Genomic DNA, 22,510 nt, shown 5'->3' with positions numbered 1-22,510 from the left:
AAGCGATCAAGTCTCTTCAGAAAATTTGGACTAAACCCACTTCATAGGGATTAGTTTTGCAGCGTCAAAGTGGTAGTTGTGTAGCTGTTAATGGAGGGACAGAGAGATCTCCGATTTCATCAAAACGAAAGTCTTACAGGTTTGGAACGACATGAGGGTGAGTAAATGAAAGAAGTTTCATTTTTGGGTGAAATATCGCTTTAAGGTCACACACTATAATGTTTCGACAATGTAAGACAAGGCTTAAAAAGTGACATGATTTTTTTTAATGAGAAATACACGAAACTGAAAAATTGTACAAATTGAAATAAAATAAAAAAAGTTGCAATATTTTTATAATTTCCTGTACTTCTTTTTACATAAACTCTTTCACTGTTCACCTCAATGTTTCACAGAACAAAGCATCTATGACTTTCAGAAATGTATGTCTGAAAAACAATGTTTGACTCTACTTTAGATACAGCCCTGTGGGCTTCTTTCAGGAGCAGGCTTCCTCATCTCAGAAAGGTCCGCTTATGTGGACACAAAATCATTCTTTGCCACCGCTGAAATTCATTCACTCTCAGTAATATGAGTTGGTGTTCTGTCCAGGTTGAGTATCTGGGGAAAGAAAAACAATTTTAGTACAGAAAATGAATACAATTGTATTTGTTTATTTTTTGCGTGTGAATTCTTTGCATTATAAGGAACAGCACTAAGGATAAAAACAATGAATTTAGAACATATTAAAGCAAATACTAATGTTAGAACTACTTCAAAAGCATCTCTTAAAGCCCAAAGTATACTCCATTTTCACACGTACACTAGGGTATGCATACAGTTTGCCTGAATTACATTTCGTAATCAGCACAGTTGCTCAGCTGGCACATGCACCTGTTTTTTTTTTTGGACAATCGGTTGGTCCACCAGGTGGCAACAATGGCCCAGCCCAATGTCTTACACTAAAACACAAAAAAACACTGAACAACAACAATCTGTGGGAGACCACAATAACAATAGACGGCCATGTTGACGAGCACTTAAACGAGAACAAAGACAATGGTCTCATTCACTAAGCATGCATACTCACAAACGAGTGCATGAAATCTGTGTAGGAATGTTTTCACAAACAATACATGATTCACCAAAACCCTTTGAACTTCATTTTTTAATTGACAGAAAAATAGGAATGACTAAAACCACACATACACAAAAATCACTCTGGGCGCCTTATAGTCGTGCTAAGATAAAATTGTATACATGGATATCATCTTAAATATATTTCATCATATATACAAAAAAAGAAAGAAATGCTGCAATTATAGCTTGAACTGTGAGATACGCCTATATATAGATCTGGCTAATGAAATGATCTGTATTAAAGTTTGTGTTTGAACTAGTTTCAAGGATCAGCTTCAGGCAAGATTGCATAACTAACCTTGGGCACGTGGTCGCTCGTTTAGAACACTCAAAATTCATGAAATGAGTGTTGTGTTGTGAGTTCAGACGGAAATTTTACATGAGCAGTTTTTTTTAGTAAAAATAGGAAATTTATTCTACACAATTATTAGTGAACGAGACCCATTTTTTAAAATGCTTAACTTCTGTAGATAAAAACCGCAGACACTTGACAAAGCCGAAACTTTCTAGTGCGCATATGTCGACCGTGCATGCTAACAAATGGAGTACACTTTGAAAGGCTTGTACGTATACGCTAAAAAGCGTTGACGTCAAAACTGTACTGTGTTCTTATCTGTCTGTTTTGCAATAACCTTAACTGGCAGTTAAACAGTTAAAGGCATAAGTGTGCGATGACCCAGATTTTTTTTTATTCCCAAAGGGGTGTCTGTGCTGTGACTATATTGCTAGTTATTTTCATGCATTTATAGCAAGAAATGACCAGTATTTATGTTGATATTGTCCAAAATCCTGCCATGAGCATTTGAAAACCTTTTATGAAGGCAATGTATATGCAGCAAACATATGAGCAGTGTGTCATGGCTAGGGGTGTCACGATTCTCCAAATCCTCGATTCGATTACATTTTCGATTCTAAGGTCACGGTTCGGTTCGATTCGATTGTCGATTTTTACATTTATTTTCTTTAAAGACGAAACCGGCCAATCAGGATGCTCTGTCTTACATGCGCTTCATGAGGCACACACGCAAGGTCTCTCGCTCTCTCCCTCTCTGCAATGCGCGCTCTTGCTCACTCGAGATTCCAGGAGATTTTAACTAATTTGCGGGCATCAGGGAGGGCATCATATATCAGGGCATCATATATCAATATGCGGGAGACTCCCGGAACTTCCGCGAGACTTGGGATGTCTGCAAACTGTGGCATTTTTGAAGTCAACATAACTCACTGGAAATCCAAAAAACTTCCACACCTGCGACTTCAATGAAAGAGGAGGGGGTTCAAGTTCTGTGGGGTCTCCTGCATCTGCAGTTGCCATGCTATCTTTTGAATAGCTGTAGCTAAGTTAGAGGAGGTTGACCATAGACTCGCAGCACTTCAACACGCGTGTTTTTTTCCGCTTGGCACGCCGACCGGACGTGACATGGGGGCGTGGCAGCATCGACGATTCCATTTTTTAATTCGAAGTTCGAGATTGTGAATTAATTTCGGTCGATTTCGATTTAAAATCAAAATCGTGACACCCATTACATGGCTGTTTGAAACGGAGTAGTGTAAAGACTGAAGCATACTTGAGAGCTGCTGCTGGAGCTGTCGGACCAGTGCTGCAGTCTGCTGCTGCTGCTGGGTCTGCTGCATGCCTTGCCGTGGGAACTGACACCAAATAAAATGACACAGAATTACATGTCTAAAAATCCACAAACGTAAACCAATAAGCCACACGAGGCTGCTAGAACAGTTTTATAATGAGCACTTTCCCACTCTTCTTTTTTTCCAGTATGAGTTTTAAAAGTTGTGGTTCCAGGTCTTACCATGGGCTGCTGCGGGGGCAGAGGCTGCATGCCCAGGGCCTGAGCGGGAGGCTGGGCTGATGCCTGCTGCTGCTGTTGAACCTGCTGCTGCTGCTGAACCTGCTGTTGCTGCTGGACCTGCTGTTGCTGCTGGACCTGCTGCTGTTGTTGCTGCTGCTGCTGCTGCTGCTGAACCTGCTGTTGCTGCTGCTGCTGCACTTGTTGTTGCACTTGTTGTTGAACCTGCTGCTGTTGCTGTTGCTGCTGCACCTGCTGCTGTGAAGACACAAACACACCAATACATTGACATTACCAGTGAATCACTGTAGTCACTAGAAAGCCAGCAAGTATGCATTATGCAGGGCTCGACATTAAGCCTTTCATGTGCTTCTCCATTGAGTAAAAAAGTTGCTTGTCAAGAATTTTATTTTGTTTTGTTATAAATATACACTGAACAAAATTATAAACGCAACACTTTTTTTGCCCCCATTTTTCATGAGCTGAACTCCAAGATCTAAGACTTTTTCTATGTACACAAAAGGCCTATTTCTTTCAAATATTGTTCACAAATCTGTCTAAACCTGTGTTAGTGAGCACTTCTCCTTTGTCGAGATAATCCATCCACCTCACAGGTGTGGCATATCAAGATGCTGATTAGACAGCATGATTAATGCACAGGTGTGCCTTAGGCTGGCCACAATAAAAGGCCACTCTAAAATGTGCAGTTTCATCACACAGCACAATGCCACAGATGTCGCACGTTTTGAGGGAGCGTGCAATTGGCATTCTGACTGCAGGAATGTCCACCAGAGATGTTGCTTGTGAATTGAATGTTCATTTCTCTACCTTAAGCTGTCTCCAAAGACGTTTCAGAGAATTTGGCAGTACATACAACCGCAGACCACGTGTAACCACACCAGCCCAGGACCTCCACATCCAGCATCTTCACCTCCAAGATCGTCTGAGACCAGCCACCCGGACCGCTGCTACAACAATCGGTTTGCATAACCAAAGAATTTCTGCACAAACCGTCAGAACCGTCTCAGGGAAGCTCATCTGCATGCTCTTCGTCCTCTTTGGGGTCTCGAACTGACTGCAGTTCGTCGTCGTAACCGACTTGAGTGGGCAAATGCTCACATTCGATGGCGTCTGGCACTTTGGAGAGGTGTTCTCTTCACGGATGAATCCCAGTTTTCACTGTACAGGGAAGATGTCAGACAGCGTGTATGGCGTCGTGTGGGTTGGCGGTTTGCTGATGTCAACATTGTGGATCGAGTGCCCCATGGTGGCGGTGGGGTTATGGTATGGGCAGGTGTATGTTATGGACAACGAACACAGGTGCATTTTATTGATGGCATTTTAAATGCACAGAGATACCATGACGAGATCCTGAGGCCCATTGTTGTGCCATTCATCCACGACCATCACCTCATGTTGCAGCATGATAAGGCACGGCCCCATGTTGCAAGGATCTGTACACAATTCCTGGAAGCTGAAAACATCCCAGTTCTTGCATGGCCAGCATACTCACCGGACATGCCACCCATTGAGCATGTTTGGGATGCTCTGGATCGGCGTATAGGACAGCGTGTTCCAGGTCCTGCCAATATCCAGCAACTTCGCACAGCCATTGAAGAGGAGTGGACCAACATTCCACAGGCCACAATCAACAACCTGATCAACTCTATGCGAAGGAGATGTGTTGCACTGCGTGAGGCAAATGGTGGTCACACCAGATACTGACTGGTTTTCTTTTTTGTGTGTGAGATGCGCTCATTTGTTTAATTTCTCCTCGAGAGGCTGCGCGAGCCTCAACAGCGCAACCTTGTTTTTAAATTTGTATTATCCACTATCGATCACAACTTAAAATAAATGTAATAAAATCTGAATTATTCTCTCGTTTTAGTGGTTTGCTAGTTATTTTTTTTGTTATTGGTGTTTAATCAGGCTACTTGTCCAGTCGGCCAAGTAAAATTCTCTTTGGACAAGTAAAAATCCACTTGTCCCAGACAAGCGGACAAGTGTTAAAGTCGAGCCCTGCATTATGTTTTCTCTTGTAGCGCAGAATAGCCTGAAATGTGCAGAATACACCCAAACATACTGTATCCCACAATGCAATGTGATCGACTTTGGGTGTGTGTGCATGTACGCACTCGGAGAGCTGGATGCTGTCTTATCAGCTGCTGCTGCTGCTGCTGAGCTTGCTGCTGCTGCTGGTCCATCATCTGATTAGGCCTCATGTTGGGGTGCATCCCCTGTGGTCCCAGGTGACCTGGAGCCAGGCCGTGCATCATAGGCGCCTGCTGCATGGACTGATGGGAGAATCTGAGACAGATGGTAAAAGTTAGTTAAGTTTCATTTTATTATTATTTTTAATAATTTATGTATTTATTTTTATTGTATAGTGTTATTAATGCATTGGCAATGTAATGATTTCTTTCACCATGCCAATACAGCTATTTGAATCTCTTTGAATCTTTCAGTAGCACCTCAAAGCAGTACATGAGATCCACGGGGAGGAGTCGGATCAAGATCCAAGGGGTGGAGATGGGTAGGATTAGGGGTGGGTTTAGGGATCAGGGGGCGGAGATGGGTAGGTTTAGGCATATGTAAGGTGGGAGGAGTTGGATCTGGATCCGACTCCTCCCCGTGGATTTCATGTTCTGCAGTGAGGACCATCTCGAATCTTTGGTGAAAGTTAAGATGATTTGTTTTACACTGCTTCAAATTAGGGTTTTGCAGTATAATGTTACTGAAGTATGGAAGTACTGAAAATGTATGAGGTGCTAAGAATTTTTAAGAGGTCTGTGACTGACCTCTGTGTGTTCTGCATTGTGTGTCCGTATGTTCCGGGAGCTTGCTGATGCACATAGCCACTCGGCCTCTGCTGCATTGGCCTAAGAGAATCCACCATGCCTGGGTTGGTGCCAGGATGTCCTCCCTGGAAGCCCTGGTTACCGTACGAGGAAGGAACTATTCCAGCGGTCTGAGAGGGGTGTGGCTGAATCCCCATGTGTGAGCCGTAGGGGGTGTAGCCATGGGACATGTTCTAGAGAGAGAAACGTGACATTACTAGGTTGTTATCTCTGGGTTTCAGTGAATGTTGAACAGTCAATCAACACTGCAGATGTGCCAAGTGTCTGTAAAAGCACAAGAACTTGCCTGTGTCGACTGCATTGGTGGATACTGTTGATTAGGTGCCACTTGTCTAATCTGCTGTCCAATTAAATGATTATGATTCCCCTGAAAAGACCAACAAACAAAACATACATGCCTCACCCTTTCCAATTATTCTGAGTTTAACATTCACAATCACTAAAAGACAAAAACTAGACAGTTCTTGCACGTGCCGCCAGGATGTTGCAACATGGTTGCTAGAGCATGCTGTGAGCAATTGAGTGGTGTTTCTAGATGGTCGTGACGTATCGACCTTTCAATAATACTGTCTCCTGGTCCAAGCCTCTACTCCGTTTCAAGTGAAAAAACCTCTCAATTCTCAAGTCATTTATGAACACTTTTCGTTTATCGCACACCTTCAACCTAAACTTTCAAAAACTCATGGTGAACACTACAGTCTCTAGGGTCACTGTAGTCTCTGCCATCAGTCTGAAGGTCTGGCTGTGCGAGACTAAGGTTCACTGTTTACCAGCCACCAATTTTTTAACGATTTAGAAAAGATCAGTCACTGTCTGGCCAACTGAGTTTTAGCTATGGAGATAAAGGTTAGATTATGACTTTTCGCTAGTTGAACAGCACACTGTGAGTGGATATTAACATTAACACCGTTCTGAAGGAGTGAATCTGAAGGAGTGTTTGGACCCGGAAACAGTGGTCAAGTCGAAAGAGCCCAACACCAAGTCTCTATGATATTTTGACACCTAAATATGTGTGGGGCCTTTGCAGTGCACATTTGACAAGCACAAATAATTACATGACACCTAGTATAAAATAAAAGTATATGAAACTTTTTATTATTCAGAAATAATAAAAGGACCTGCTTTTTTTTAATTTCCAATAATAAAAAGACCTGTTTTTTTTTTTGTTTTTTTCTTTTATAATAAAAGGACCTGCTTTTTTTTTTATTTCCAATAATAAAAGGACCTGCTTTTTCAATAGCAGGTCCTACGCTCTGGAACTCGCTTCCTCTCAGTATTAGAGCAGCTACCTCTGTGGAGTCATTTAATCATTGTTAAAAACGTATCTTTTTGCACTGGCGTTCGAATATTAGCTGAGCTGTGACATTTTATTTTTTACTGTCTGTTTTGGAAATAGTTTTTATCTCATGTTATTTCTTTAACTGTATAGCACTTTGGGGCAGTAGCGGCTGCTTGTAAATGTGCTTTATAAATAAACTTTGACCTTGACATTCAAACAAGGACTGGAACTAATACATTTTTTTTTTTTAAATGATTAACCCATTGATTTTTTGTTGTTCTTTCGATTAATCTACCCCTGGTTAATCTATTGTTTATTTTCTGAACAGTCGATTAATCCTTTGGTTAATTTACCAATAAATAATAACCGTAACTAACCCATGTATGAACTTTTACTACAACTACAAAGTAGATATATTAAAAGAATTATTTATTTAAAAACACCACGTTATGTAGAGAAATGAAAACGATAGTGATGCACCGATCATGATTTTTGATGGCCGAATCAAATTGGCCAATTCCAATACCGGTTGCCGATTTGTTTTTTCTTCAAGCAAATGTATTTGTTGTTAATTTGCTATAACAGGCCAAACTGGACTTAAAAAAACATCTGTAGCCATGTGAAATTAGAGGCAACCACTGCATTCGAAATCACGATCCAAACAAAGATGCTACACACATGTAGCATGAGCAGTTGTTTTTGAAATTATGCACAGTATTTGCTCTTGAGTTTAGCTTTGTGAAATTGTTACATAAGACACACCTGCACACACACAAAAAAAATAGCAGACGGCCTGAATGAAAAGGCAAACTCTATGAAAGCAGGAGGCACTTATGGAAAAGCGTTTCTTTGGGTACCGCTATAAACAAAGCAGCTGCGCTTATAAACGCTACTTTATACGGAGGGAAGAGGAAAAGGAAACGCCATCGAAACTATTCTGAAGACAGTCAGTTCCCGTCAGAGATACATCCATTAAACCCCCCACCCTCAATTCAATATATATATTTTTCTTCCTATATTTCAAGCATCATTAACAGTGAGCTTGCTGCTCTTTGCGTCTGTCTTCAGCGTGTCGCATCTCTGGCCTGTGTTAATGTCCTGTCTACAGACTTCGTAATATTTACACACAAATTACATTTCGGGAAATTATTGTAATGCAGTTTTTGTGCAAGTCAGGAATATAGATTAGCCAAAATTAAACAAAAAAAAAGTAGGTTTAAATTTAGTTTAAATTATGTTAAAATTGTAATTTATGGCCGGTTGGCCGGTGCAGATGCTCCTGCATAGAACTTGTGCTGCCATTTCGGTTTTACAAAGTGTGCAGAGCACTATTTTATTTGGTTTTATTCCCACACTTCAAATCGGGCCAGTTGATTTTCAACATGCCCGGGAGCCACCATCATTGGGGAACATAAATAGCACAATGAATCGACGCATTCCAGGCAAATCAACTAATTTATGTAATAGACACAATCGATTGCGCTGATGCATTGTTCCAGCCCTAGATGAAACAATCATACAAAATACAAGGAAACCATGTGTTTTTGGTCTGGGGTCTTGATTAGTAAAACCAGACTCACCAGTCTGACCTGTAGCTGATGACGGAGAATCTGCCCCTGAGGCATGCTGGGTGGGGGTTTATAGGTCAACTGGTACTGCTTGTCCATTCCCATCATGTTGCCCATGCCAGCAGCCTGCATATTAGCCATAGTGTAGGGACGTGGAGGAATTTTGGTCATAGGAGTCCTGGGACGGAAAGGGGGCTCCAAACCGGGGCCTCCTTAAGGTGGAAAATGTGGAAGACGATAAAAGAAAAGGTAGAAGATGTCCATGTAATGTGTTTGAGATGTTTAGGCATGCTGGGATATGTGCTGACCTGGTGGTAGAGGCTGGTTTTGGGCATACATCATTGGAGGCCGGTAGCCCATCGGAAAAGGCATGTTCGATTGGCCCATGCCCATGTCCATGGGTGGCGTGTACTGCATGACTCCTTGGTTGTGCGGCTTGTAGTCCTAGACCACAGGAACCAATCAAACATATTGATTTCCATCTTGATTTCTATGTATGGCTTTTCAATATACATACACATATTTTTTGTACCTCTTGTTTATTTGCAGATGTCTGTTTCTTTTTCTTCTTCTTCTTATTGTCAGGTGCAACACTGTTGACGCTCTTCTCCTGCTTCCCTGTTTCCACCTTCTTGTCCGGCTCAGGAGCCACAGGTGTAGGTGGCTCCTCCTCCTCTTGGGGCAGGTTGAGGGGTGCCAGATAGTAACTGCGTTGTTTGGGCTTTATGTGGGTGTGGTAAAGCAGGAGCCGCTGCTGCTCCTCAAACTTTGTGACTTTGCGATCAACCCTCACGGTTCCGAACCAGCCCCAGGAGAGCGGAGCAGAGTGCTTCAGCCCCTCAAACACGTCCCATGGAGAAATCTTCTGCTTAGTCGACACCTGAAGACCCTGTGCGCGAGAGATCACAAAACAAATGCAAAGGTAACTGAATGGCCAGCAGCTGAGCAGCACTACACCACCAAAGAGGCTTGCTACTCACCTCTTTTTCAAATCCAGCAATTTTGTTGCCCTTGGTGTCGATGAGCGATCCCTGGGGCTCACAGGTGATGACATCACGTGTCTGCTTGGGTAGAGGCAGCAACTGACGCACTTTCTCCAAGCTCTCGGACTGACGGTCACCGAGTTCTTTCTGCAGGACAAAACAAACTGGAGTCTTACATTTTCGGAAGAAAAATTGAGTGGCGCTTGCAAAACTGATGTTGCTCAGTTGCCAAGCTGTTCAAAACTGCCACGTTTTTTTTAGTCAGAAATACTTCTTTTTAAATGTTTTTGAAATAGAATTCTTATATGCTCTACAAGGCTGCACTTATTTGATCAAAAATAAAGTTATTTTAAATTGTCACTATATTTCACAATATAACCATTTTACTCGAATATATTTTAAAATGTAATTCATTCCTGTGATGCGAAGCTGAATTTTAAGCATCATTAATGCAGTCTTCAGTGTCACATGATCCTTCAGAAATCATTCTAATATGCTGATTTGATGCTCAAGAAACATTTTGTAACATTATAAATGACTTGTCACTTCTGATCAATTTAATGTGTCCTTACTGAATACAAGTATGGTAGTGTAGCTTCTGAATACAAGTATGGTAGTGTAGCTTCTGCTATTTTGAGCCAAGTCAGAAAATGAGTGATCACTTAGAAAAGCAGTAGCATGCACCTCTCCTCATGCTGCATGTTTCTGAGGTATTGTTCATGTTAATGCTTTGGGTTTATGGCTTTAGAATCAATCCAAAGTCAAAAGAAAGATATAATAGCGATGCTTATGAAACACTTTGACTGTTTTTCAATGTGAGGCTTTTTCTAAACAGTATCAGTATTCGTCTCACCCTGAGCTTCTTGACCAGGTTCATGTAGGCCCTCTTGTTCTCCTCCATACTGCCCTGAGAGATGCTGGACATGTCAGCCGCCAAAGTGCCGTTAATCAACACGCTCAGCATGTCTAACACCGTAGTGAAGAGCTCACTAATGGAAAAGAACAAACATCTTTTCAAATCAGATGGTATAGCAAAGACGATCAGTGGCAGTGAATGAGAGGTGTTGGATCTCACTTGTTTGACTGCATGTCCACTGTACCACTGCTGATGATGTCCAGCAGAAGCACCGCCCACTCTGTCGTTTGCTGTGTGCTACGCTGTACCGTATCAAACATCCCGCCCACCTAGACCACATGACAAGAAATTGAAAAAAAACAAAACAAATAATGAGTTCACTGCAGTTTAACCAGATCTTATTGACATTCATTTGTCTTTTAACCTCAGTCTCACAGTACAAGGAAATGAAATTGATAAGGAAGATCAACACAGAGATTGTACTTGTTTTGTCAGCTTAAAAGCAGATGTATGAGAGAAAGAGATAACAGTTGCACACCAGATTGAGTCTCAGCTTCAACGCCTCGTGCATCATCTGCTTGGCTTTGCAGTCATCCTGGTACTGGTCCTCCCGCCAATTAGTCACAATCTGATGGGGGAATACATTGTATCAGTCCAAAGAGACGTGGAGCACTCACAGCGTTTTTGAGGGGTGGGGTTGATGAGGTACCTGCTGGACTTGGCTATAGAGGGAAGTCAGGAGACCTTCTCTCTGCTCATCTTGACCCTTGAGACACGTCAGCACCAGAGACAGGAAGGGCTGCTGGCTCAAGAGAGACATACTGAAAGAGAAAAGAAAACATGAGCAAAACGGTGATCCTTGATAACTCAATTATACATGTTCATTATCATGATAAACTGCATTACTGAACATGCCTAGGCTCCAAGAACAAAACAAATAGCACACACACAAATACAGAGTGAAAGAGTGCATTTTTAAATAGCATAAACCTTTAATTAATTCATTTCTTATGGAGTGCTACAAATTATTGATATAAAGTTGCAATCAAAGTTTGGGGGGGTTGTTGAAAGAAATGAATACTTTGTTCAGCAAGTATGCATTAAATTGGTCAAAAGATTTCTATATGAAAAATTATTATGTTCCTTTGAACTTTTTATTCAATGAATCCTGAAAGAAAAAAACCCCATCACGGTTGGAATGTTGCAGCAGCTTGGAGGTCCATGCTAAAAGTTTAGTACCTCTTTTGTTTCTGCCGATCTCTTTCTTTTCGCGAGGAGGGTCCCAGGTGCTGTCCCTTCTCCAGCTCTTCACCAGCGGCCTTCAGCACGTGACCCTGCACTGAGGTGTGCAGCTTACCAATCAGAGGGGCCACTAACCAGACACCCGAACGCTCAGAGGAACTGAACACAAACAGTAACAAAAGTATTTGAGAAACACTCTTTGAGAAATCTCTTTTCCCAGATTAGACCTTGATAGGAACATTGATTTATGTGGTTTGAAAGCAAGAAGCGACTACATCAAACTAAAAGTAAATATGACCACAGGCAGAAAGCAATGATTGGGGTCACCCACCTGAGCACAGGTTTCAGTTTGCTGGCACTGTTGCTATTGGAGACAGAGCCGCCAGAGACAGCGGAGCCATTCCAAGTGGGATTACTAGAGTTCATCTCAGCAGACTTCTGGAAAACTTCTATGGTGGCCTTGGCTATATTTTCCTGAAGAGCATACAGCTCCTGCAAAGAGTTGGTTCAGATGTACCAGGAAATTATGAACCTTACAGAAAGGACGAAAAATCATCAAGCAGAGTTGAACTCGGCAAGCACTTACATTAGTTGAGCTTACATTAGTTGAGTTTGAATTAGGCGAGCATTGCTTGATCATGAGCTGTAGCTCGAGAGACGACTGTCTCATGGTCCACTGGTCCATGTTCTGTAAGCAGAAAAACAGACGGAATATGGAAAGAATGCATTTTAAAAGGATTCAAAGCAGAGCTTAAGAGCCCAGCTGGATATTAATTGCGATGATGGACCCCTGTCTTCACAGTCTATGAAGATGAAAACCAATCCAGAATAATGAGCTGCTGTGAGACCCACACAAATCATTAATGGCTTAAAGGCTAAAGCGTGTGAAATAAATAACTAAGCCTGGGTCTTTTTACTCTCCGCTGCTCTTGCATTGCTGACAGCCAGAACAGAACAGAGCAGCCAGGTGTCTAAAACACCAAACCACGTGGTTTGTCTTCATGCATGCAGACCTAGTCTGCTGGGTTTTAAAGCTGACGTGTGTATTTTCTGCACCTACAGCATCACCTAATGGAACAGCAAAAACAAGTACTTTTTCAGAACACTCCTTAAAAAATGTGTAGGAACATGGCATATTAGTGCTTCCCACAGGATTCTGTGAGTCTATGGTGGGTGGATTCCAGACTATCTAAAGAGCATCTAGAAATGTTTGTACAGGGATTTATTACTATTGATATACAATCACACTGTTAAAATGAATATTTCATTGTAAGTATATTAATTATTTTATTAGTTTGGAGTAAAAACATGTTATTGAATATTGTCTTTTGTTGGACAAGAGGTTTGCTTGGACAATGCTTCTAATGTTTGGAAAGCATGTTGCTTTTTCAAATGCACGTTATAAGCGACTCAAACTTGCAGTGTTTTCAGATGGAGCAGCATTTACTACTGATCACAGGGCCGTACGTCACTGACAAGCTGCGCATTTGTTTTTTTCATAAATCGCACTAAGCCAAATCAGTGAAACGCTGTAAACATCCGTCCAACAAATGTTAGAAATTATGTAACAGTAAAAAATAAAGTGACCCTGGTGCACATTGCACTCCAACATGCATCTTTAAAATCACAGCTCCTACAGAGATGGAGTTTGCTTCATTTACTGTGAACTGAGCCTTTTGTGATTTTTTTTGAGTACACAAGCGATATCGCAATTTAGATTTTAATTCGATTGACAGATACACTTTGCCAAAGCAACAGCGCAAAACACAAAGTTAGAGATCTTTTATGTTATAAAATGTAAAAATACTTTAAGGCATTAAATATTTATATAATGCCGTGTTTCCGATTAAAGTAATATTTAAATGAATGGTTTAGACGTTAACCCCAACATAGAGTTGGGAATATCTAAAAATTCACTCTATACTACTACAAAAAGCTCAGTCCACTCCGGAGCAGATGTTATCATGGGGTCATGTGAGAGCGTGTGACCTGCAGGATGCGTTTGATGCGCTGTCTCTGAGGATTCTCGCCCTCCTCGCTGTCCAGCTGCCTGTGTGGGTAACAGATGAGCTGCAGTAACCGCTGAGCCTGGATGTTCCCCAGCACTGGATCCTGCAGTGCACTGCTGTCCTCCGACAGAGACTTCAGACACCGCTCGCCGACCCACTCCTGAAAGAGGGGGGGATGGAGAAATCAGCAAAATGAAATGCAAACTTCTTAAATGAGGAAAAGTGTTTCACTGTTTTAAAAACAAAATAAAAAAAAACACCTAGTCTACAATGGAAATGAGCAGCATGCTGCGAATCTTGATCACTTTTGGAGTCTTCGTTCATTACAGTGACGGAGAAACACAATTTGGAGTAATACAGGGTTGCTGCACACTTTTTAAAGTCAAATTTGAGGCTTTTTAAGATCTGAAGAAATCAAAATTAATACCATACATTAGGGGTGCGCAATATTGACAAAAATATATCTCAATATTTTAATATATTTACAATGCGTTTACAATTACCGTATTTTCCGCACTATAAGGCGCACCGGATTATAAGGCGCACCTTCAATGAATGACCTATTTTTGAACATTTTTCATATATAGGGCCAGGGTTCCAGACTGCGACCAAATTGGTCGCATATGTGACCATTTTTTGAGAATGTGCGAGTTAAAATGTTATGTGGTCGCATTTGTGCGAGTGGACGCTTGAGCAACAGAACGCCGTTGTATCAGCTGCTGCAGTCCGTAACTTATGTTCAAAATGAACGAGTAGGCTACATCATGAATCCATTTTCCAAACCGTGTTTTTGACTTATTCTGAATCACTACGGTACGCCTATAATAAGTGTTTATATTCGGACTATTTTATCCCGGGGTCGTCTCGGCTGCGGAGTTGCCCAGTGCCTGCGTGACTCGCCATTGACATTAACGGAGAGAAGTTCTGTCTACAATGTTCTTCCGCAAGACACGTGCAGTTTATTTATTGACTAACGTAGACGTCACGCGCATTGCACACTGATGATGAAACGCGCCAATTACGAATTCACGAATTAAGGCATATAAAAATTATAAAAATGGTCTCACGAAACACAGAGCCCCTTCCTCCTACGTCTTTTCAGTGGTTATATTTTCCTCTGTCGAAAGATTACTCTCATGATCGCTCGACAGAGGAAAAGGAAATTATTATAAAATGCACAAGGTAAGGAGTGTGAGATTTCTGCTTTGTTACAACTATAAACTTTGATAACGAAAAATCTGTATCAGTTTATTATAATACTCTAATCTTTTAAAATGTAATGCATACATTTGAATGTTTAATGATTTTTAAAAGATAGAAAGATGATAATAGACAGATAGATAGATAGAATATGATTGAAATGTAAATAGATAGATTGTATATAATTCAAATGTAAAATGCTTAAAATTACAGATTAAAATTACTGTCCAAAATCCATAAAAAATCCTGAAATTTGGCAATGATAATTAATATATTACAGGTATTTCTGCTGCAACCCAGAAAGCCTTTGCTAGCCTTGGTCCATTAAAACCACTAATCATCAGCATGCATTGATTAATCCCATGGCATGTAGCAAAAAAACAAAAAAAAACAAAAAAAGGTGCGACCAAATCATATGCTGGTGCGACCAACTGAGAAAGTTGGTAGCACCAGCGCAACCAGTGGAAAAGTTAGTCTGGAGCCCTGTATAGGGCGCACCGGATTATAAGGCGCATAAGATACTGCAGTCAAACGTTTGACTGGGTTTGCGTTATGCATCCACTAGATGTGCTAAAGGGAATGTAGCGAGTGCACGAGGCGTTTATTAGTAATCGTGAGCGCGCTGGGGCGGGCACGTAGGCTAACTTACATTCGCAGCCTGACTCAAATGAGTATTCATGTGCGGCGGCTCGCTGACAGCAACAGCTGGCTGTTTTGAATGAGACGACGGGGAGCGCTTTATGAACATTCTGTGACTCGCGAGCAGCGCCGGGGACAGTGTGTCTGTTCGTGTGTCTGTTAGTAATGGTGTGTTCACACCGAACGCGAATAGAGCGTCAAATACGCGTCTATCGCGTCTAGTTAGACGCTTGAACATTCGCTCGAGTTCAAATTTTTCAACTTGCGCGGAAGACATTCCCGGCAAACTCGTCGCCCAATTCGCATCATTCGCAACGCCCGGCGCGAATGATGCGTCTATTCGCGTCTTTGCATTGACTTTGTATGTAATCTACTCGCGCAAATAATTAAATTCGCGTTCGGTGTGAACACACCATAAGATGGACACGAGCGCGAGTTCGCGGGCGAATTTAATAACGCGGAGCGTTATTAACCAATTGATCCATATATAAGGCGCTCCGGATTATAAGGCGCACTGTTGTTTTTTGAGAAAATTAAAGGCTTTTAAGTGCGCCTTATAGTGCGGAAAATACGGTACATAATGCTATGAGTTTTTTTTATTTTATTCAATATTTAAATATGAAATGATTTCTAATTTTAACTTTTTAATTAAAGGGTACTTTAAATATGAAACTCAAACCGCCAGTAGGTGGCGGCAAGTCACTGTCTTAATAAGTGAGTTGAGGGAATCATTCATTCAACTGATTCGTTCAAACGGCTGATTCATTCAGGAAAGAAGCACATGATTGAATCATTAAACTGATTCGTTCAAAACGCGGATTTCAGTAAAAACATTAAAAAAAATAATAATCACTGTCTGTTGCATGGAGACTCTGCTACGGTTTCATTTTGAAAATCTCGTCGGTAAAAAAAAAAAAAAAAAAGGTAAAATAAACAACATTGACAATATTGTGTCTAAAATGCAACTCACGATGTTACATTTTTGATAATTTAACTGTTGTATAAAATAAATATCACATTGCAATTGTACACGGGAAAACGTCACTCTTGCTCGTAATATTGTAATATAACAACATAATATGATAAGACAAAAACTAATTTGGGGACATATAACTGCACACATCACGCAGTGAAAGCACGAGTGATAAATGCGATGTCAGCTCGCCTCACAGTGCCTCGTACATAGTTAAAACAATGATTATAATATTATCATAGACCATACATATCGCACACCCCTAAGCACATGAAGAATGAACTGACATTACCCATTTCCTTCTCTCCTCCTTTCACGTGCAGGAGACAGACGTAATATGCTGCCGTAAATGACGCAAATTGTCACGTGAACAAACAAACCCACAAAGAAATAAAAAAATTAAAATGTACGCTAATAAGAAAGTTTTAATTTGGAAAGCATTTAGATACGTCCAAATCAAAGTGTCATCTAAAATTTAAGACCTTTCATAAGTAAAAATAAGACTTTTTATGGCCTTAAATTTTACAAATCTAATTTAAGACTTTTTAAGGATCCGCGGGAACCCTGGTAATAGTGAGAAGCATTTCCACAAGATCTGGAAGATTACATCCTCGTTTTTAAGCTAGCGGTTAGGACGTCACTCAAGAATGTCTTTCTTTTTGCCAAGGAAATTATTTTCACAACTTCATTCTGTTTATTTTATAATACAGATTATAATAGCTAAAATCTTTCCATGGATGAGAATCTGATCCTCTTAAAATCATCACCTGCTGGCAGATGCTCTTCAGCACATACTTGGCGTAAACCACCAGACTGGCTGTTTCAATAGAGACGTTACGTCCTCCAGATTTTTTGGAGCCCATGTCATCCTCTCCAATGTCGTCCAAGCCAGCAGGATGGGAGAAGCCAGAACCCTTTAGCTCAGCATCTCCTGGAAAAATAAACACAAAGTCACACTTTTAGGCACCCATAAATTCTGTAGGCATAAACATCTAACTGCCAGCTGGATTCCCATTCGCACCATCTCCCATTCCTCTGGCTTTCTTCTCCTTTACCAAAAGCTTGTGGCCTTTCCTAGTTCTCTTGTTTTGCTCTCTGATCACTGGATACAGTTAAAGCTTCTGTATGACCACCAACACATGTTATTCTTCCTGTTTGATTGGCTAAAACATGAATGCACAAGAAAAAGGTACCCAAAATCTCACCCAGCATGAAAACGGCCTTTAACACGGCAAACACGGCCCCCACCACAATGCTGTTCTGAGAAGCAGCCAGCAAGTGTCGGTCGCAGGACGATCTGATGCCCACTGTGGATTTGTCTGTGGACAGAAACGCAACTCTCAGTTTTGTGAATATATATAGCAAGTGTCTAGAGTTGTTCAGGTGGGATGTGTAGGGGGGAGTGTGTGTTCTGCGTTACCTGATTTGGTGCCGTCTTGTGGACAGGGGTTGCGCTGTGGGGTTCTGAACAGATGAAGCAGGATCCTGCAGGTCAGTCTGGCTCCAGGTTCAGAATCCTGCTCACTACAGGCTGCACACAAACATGAACATGTCACAACCAGAGTCTTCCATAAAAAGGGACTAGCCTCAGAACATGACCTCATCATTTCTCACAGCTGCATGGAGGCAGATCACAATACTGCACACCACCACACAGACACACCACCGGTGACTCAAACGAGCTGGATACATCAACACCCTGGCAAAATAATCCTTGATCCTCAGACTTGTTAGTTCAACCAAACACAAAAATGCTGTCATGAATTGCTCACCCTCATGTTGTTCCAAATTGAATGACACCACAGTTGAACTCAAAAGAAGGCACATAGAAGGAAGATGCATAGAGCTCACCAAATATGGTAAATGGAAGCTCAAACATCCTTGCTTGACACGCAAAGAACAAACCTCATTGGTTCTCGTGGATCAAGCAAGAACATTGAGCTTCCGTTAACCATATTTGAAGAGCTCTTCGTATGTGTCTTGATCAATGAGTATAAGTGAATAAAAGCTGGAATTAAGGTTCAACTCACACTAAGCAATTTGAACTGTGTCCGAGCACGTTTGACCCTCAAAGTCTGGTTTGTTTGACTAGTGTCATCGCACTGAACCATGCCCTGGCCCGCTTGAAGAGGTGGGTTTGAGCACGGTTCGATCGAGCTCGGGCATGGTATGCATGTAGTGTGATCCCTAACCACGGTTAACACACCCTAAATCTGCTCATGGATCTGCACCACTTGACAGTCCCTCCAGGATTTCACGATTTTTTTGTGTGATTTTTGCGATCAAAATGACTGATTTTGTGGTGGTAAAATTTGCGATTTTTATATTTTATAATTAGGACATCACATTTACCATAATAGCATTATGTCAGATGCACAATACATGACACAAATGACAAACGAATTGCATAAAGCTTGTTTATTTGGTCTAATCAAATTCTTTTTTTTTTAATTGTGCTGTAGCCTATTGTTGTTGCTTGCTTGAATAACATTAACAAAACACTGACAACAGCAGGTAAATTAGGTTACTGTCACTTTAAGACCTACTACAGTAATGACAAACGTCCCAATCAGTTATTACTGATTGTTTTACGTAAATACTTGCCAAGATTAATATTTTGAAGTAATTGTAGCTATGTGTATTTGTTAAAGCGCTATAAAGAGAATTCAATATTCTAACTAGGACGACAGGCGGTGACACGCAGGCAGTCAGTCAGTCACACACACACGCTTGCAGTCAGAGACAGACTGTCACTCGACTGGCTGAAATTAGTTCTCTTTCACGGTATACTGCGCTTTTAAAAATTATTTTTAGTACCATCGAGCATATCATACTATTTGTTATGTCATTCAATCATGTTAAATGCGTTACTAAGTTTGCCGTATCCCAATGAAACCTGGGCGCTTATGTGAGAGGGCAGGAGAGACGCATTTTCTTTCGCCATGTTTCTGACAGACCGCTCACAGACATCACGCGTGCGCAACATCTGTATCCACGTAAAAATGCATTGAAACTGTAACTAGATATATTTCAATTGGGTGATTATAATTTAATGTTTTATGAGGTCATTTTGTGATTATTTTGCGGTTAAATTAGGAATTATGCAGGATCGCAAAAAAATGCGACATTTTGTTGATTTTGCGTTGTATTCAGAGATTGCAGAATCGCGAAAAACTGGAGGGACTGACTTGATTCACGTGAATTTCTCTCACTTTAAGTCAAAGTTTTGGTTGCGTAGACTTTCAACGGACGGACAAAAGAATGATGAAAGAATATTAAAAAATACCTTCATTGGTGATTCAAAAATGAATGAAAGTCATCTGGGTTTGGAATGACATGACAGTAAGTAAATGATGACAATTTTTAATTTTGGGTGAACTATTCCTCTAAACTCTCACACAAAGTTATCATATGGCTTCAGAAGACTTGAAACTTAGCGTACAAATTATATGGCCTATTTTAGTGTTACCAGGATCATTCGGTCTTTCACTGCCGCCCTGAATAGATCCTTGTGCAATGAGCCAATCAGAGACAGAGAGAGAGTGAGAGAGTCTGTGGGCACTGGGCAGTGGAAACAGCAGTGCCGCTAAAGATAGAGCTTCCCAGTGTGAAATGTGGAGACATCAAACAGGCAGGCAGTTAGTACTGACATCTCTCTCTTATAGAAGTGTGAAAACTAAACATGCAGTGAATGAGCGTCTGTATGGTAGGTGGCTGTGGAATACTGGGAGCCTGTGGAGACCCGTACCTGCGTTCAGGAGGGAGGGGATGGCCACGCAGCGCACCAGATCCTCCAGCAACAAACACTGCCGAGCAATCAGGATGGCAACGAATGTCGCCAGTGAGTCATGGAAAGAAAGATCACTCACCTGCCAAAGACAAAACACATGCATTTTTCACCAAGAACATCTAGTAGTCATTCTAGTCGACTAAACATTTCATCCTGTGCAACAGAGACACATCTAGCTGACAAAGTCAGTCGACCAGACCTCATAACTGAATATCTTCATTAGGCCTGCCACAAAACATGACCAAAATCTTTCTTTTACAATGATATGCACAAACAGCAGACAGCATACTAAGGTGCAGTGACATTTACTGTTTTTCACACACGTTTTTCCAAGCAATCAGAAATGTCACGTGAGGGTGAAATATTTCCACACGCAGAAGTTCAAATTGATCGAGCAAATTTGCCCCACTGACAAACAGAAAGCTGCTTAGTTCTCTGTGAACTGGGATTAATTAACCTTTAGGGGTTTGCACAATAGATATAGCGACTCACGTCAACGTTGCAGAGTAGATCGTTAAAGCCGCAGTTGCCGTTGTTGGAAGAGCAGCAGAGAGCCTTGAGCACTCCCAACCACTCAGCACTGAGAGAGCGACAGTACGCCGTCAGCTCCGCACACAGGATACCGATATCATTCACCCTGAAACAAAACACACAACATTTGCTCACCATTGTAGAGATGCCATGCAGCTGTTCTGCTATTACTGAAGATGCTTATGGAGGATTATGCTAAAGGACTCAGGGCCAATTATTACAATAATCGTCTTGGTCATTTTTATGGCAAAAACACATTTTAATTTTGCCTTCTAATTAGTAACTAATAGATAACTAATTAGACAATGATTGTGTTAAAGAAATACATTACTCTGTGTATTTTTAATGAACACTGATGTTTTCTCAAGAAATGCACTGTAATGGCTTATTACTCAAAATCAGTGTATTATATATGTGTATCTTGCATAGTTGTATATTTTGAATTAGCTTTTATTTTTTATTTTTCAATTTTAATAAAAAATGTGCTTTTATTGTTTTATTATTATTATTATTTAATACAACTATTTGTGTTTAATTTATTTATATCTTCAATTTTATTGCTTCAACATATTTCCGTTAGTTGACATGGCAACATTTCTAATTTCCGTTTAGTTTTTCATCTAAATGTTACCATAACCCTTCAGCTTTATTTGAATGAACGACAATGTTTTTTAATAGTTTCAGTTAATGATAATAACCCCGCTCAAAACAGAATCGACAGAATCAGATGCCAACCTCTCAGGATCACGATGGTCCACGCACACGTCCATGAGCACGTTACACACAAAGCTGTAGCGGTTAGCTGGGCTGTCGTTGAGGATCTTTCCCACCATGGAGTGGTTGATATTGTGTGCGGTAGGATTAGCGATGGCATCGATCATGAACATCTGATCCCACAGCATGTTGGAGTCTGATGGGTCAATGTTATAGTAGATGGAATTCTTTACCTTTGAGCAGAACTCACTGTGGGAATTCACACAAAACCAGAAACCATTAGAGATGAATGCCACCAAAACCACCAGGAATATGGAGATATATTTAAAAGTACTCACAGTTCATTGCTCTCACCTGAAAATCTCTCCAAACTTGCTCTTTAGGTGACTGCAGGAGGTATAGAGGTCGTAGAGATAGGCCAGGATGCAGCGCTCAGCTGAGGAACAGTCTGCAGGATTCACGCCAGACTTGACTACAATCCGCAGCCTGCCGAGCACGACACGATACATTCATCACTGTCCAAACATCTTTCCAATAGATGTTTTTGCACTGTCCCATCAAGCACAGTAGACATTAATATGACATACCCATCAAAGACCTGTGCAGTCTGGTCAGGGTTGAGGATGAGGCAGGAGTGGTATCTCCGCAGAACAGCCACAATACACAGACAGAGACCTGTAGTGTAACTGCCTGCCAGGTTGGAGGATTTCAGCAGGAGTTCTGCTTCCACCAGACTCAATTCATTCAGCAGCTACACGACCAACACACACTGAGGTTAATCACCAATATACAAAGCAGTATTAAATCAAAAAAGGGAGACAATTTGAGGCCCTGACATACTTCAAGCAAAATCGAAGAATGAACTGATGTCATTTCAAACAAAATCAGGCCAAAACAGAGTTTGTTTCTGGGATTCAGAACAGCTTTCCGGAAAAGTTTGCTCT

The 22,510-nt window shown here is 41.1% G+C and overlaps 1 protein-coding gene across 6 annotated transcripts in view; it reads right to left on the bottom strand.

Annotated features, from left to right (window-relative positions):
• Positions 1-243: 243 nt before the first annotated feature.
• med12 (mediator complex subunit 12) overlaps positions 244-22,510 on the bottom strand; it is a 36,001-nt gene continuing 13,734 nt past the window's right edge. For 2 of the 6 annotated variants that reach the window (XM_056250294.1, XM_056250295.1), the window contains exons 19-39: positions 22,154-22,317; positions 21,921-22,052; positions 21,588-21,815; positions 20,814-20,958; positions 20,280-20,400; positions 17,952-18,062; positions 17,737-17,850; positions 17,299-17,462; positions 13,700-13,879; positions 12,297-12,398; positions 12,042-12,202; positions 11,708-11,869; positions 11,178-11,289; positions 11,007-11,096; positions 10,688-10,797; positions 10,466-10,601; positions 9,610-9,759; positions 9,162-9,518; positions 8,938-9,073; positions 8,642-8,841; positions 5,942-6,149 (exon numbers count right to left, since the gene is read on the bottom strand). In XM_056250294.1, the coding sequence (XP_056106269.1) occupies positions 6,018-6,149; positions 8,642-8,841; positions 8,938-9,073; positions 9,162-9,518; positions 9,610-9,759; positions 10,466-10,601; positions 10,688-10,797; positions 11,007-11,096; positions 11,178-11,289; positions 11,708-11,869; positions 12,042-12,202; positions 12,297-12,398; positions 13,700-13,879; positions 17,299-17,462; positions 17,737-17,850; positions 17,952-18,062; positions 20,280-20,400; positions 20,814-20,958; positions 21,588-21,815; positions 21,921-22,052; positions 22,154-22,317 (3,207 nt within the window). In that variant the 3' untranslated portion in view covers positions 5,942-6,017. Of the gene's footprint in view, positions 601-2,687; positions 2,770-2,927; positions 3,171-5,059; positions 5,232-5,722; positions 6,150-8,641; positions 8,842-8,937; positions 9,074-9,161; positions 9,519-9,609; positions 9,760-10,465; positions 10,602-10,687; positions 10,798-11,006; positions 11,097-11,177; positions 11,290-11,707; positions 11,870-12,041; positions 12,203-12,296; positions 12,399-13,699; positions 13,880-17,298; positions 17,463-17,736; positions 17,851-17,951; positions 18,063-20,279; positions 20,401-20,813; positions 20,959-21,587; positions 21,816-21,920; positions 22,053-22,153; positions 22,318-22,510 lie in introns of those variants that run through there. The other 4 variants (XM_056250299.1, XM_056250298.1, XM_056250296.1 and 1 more) reach the window with 4 other exon arrangements.

Source organism: Rhinichthys klamathensis, unplaced genomic scaffold, assembly GCF_029890125.1.
Source record: "Rhinichthys klamathensis goyatoka isolate OS25496 unplaced genomic scaffold, OSU_Roscu_1.1 h1tg000068l_1, whole genome shotgun sequence".
NCBI classification, from domain to species: Eukaryota; Metazoa; Chordata; class Actinopteri; order Cypriniformes; family Leuciscidae; genus Rhinichthys; species Rhinichthys klamathensis.
This window is presented reverse-complemented; position numbering and strand designations above follow the sequence as displayed.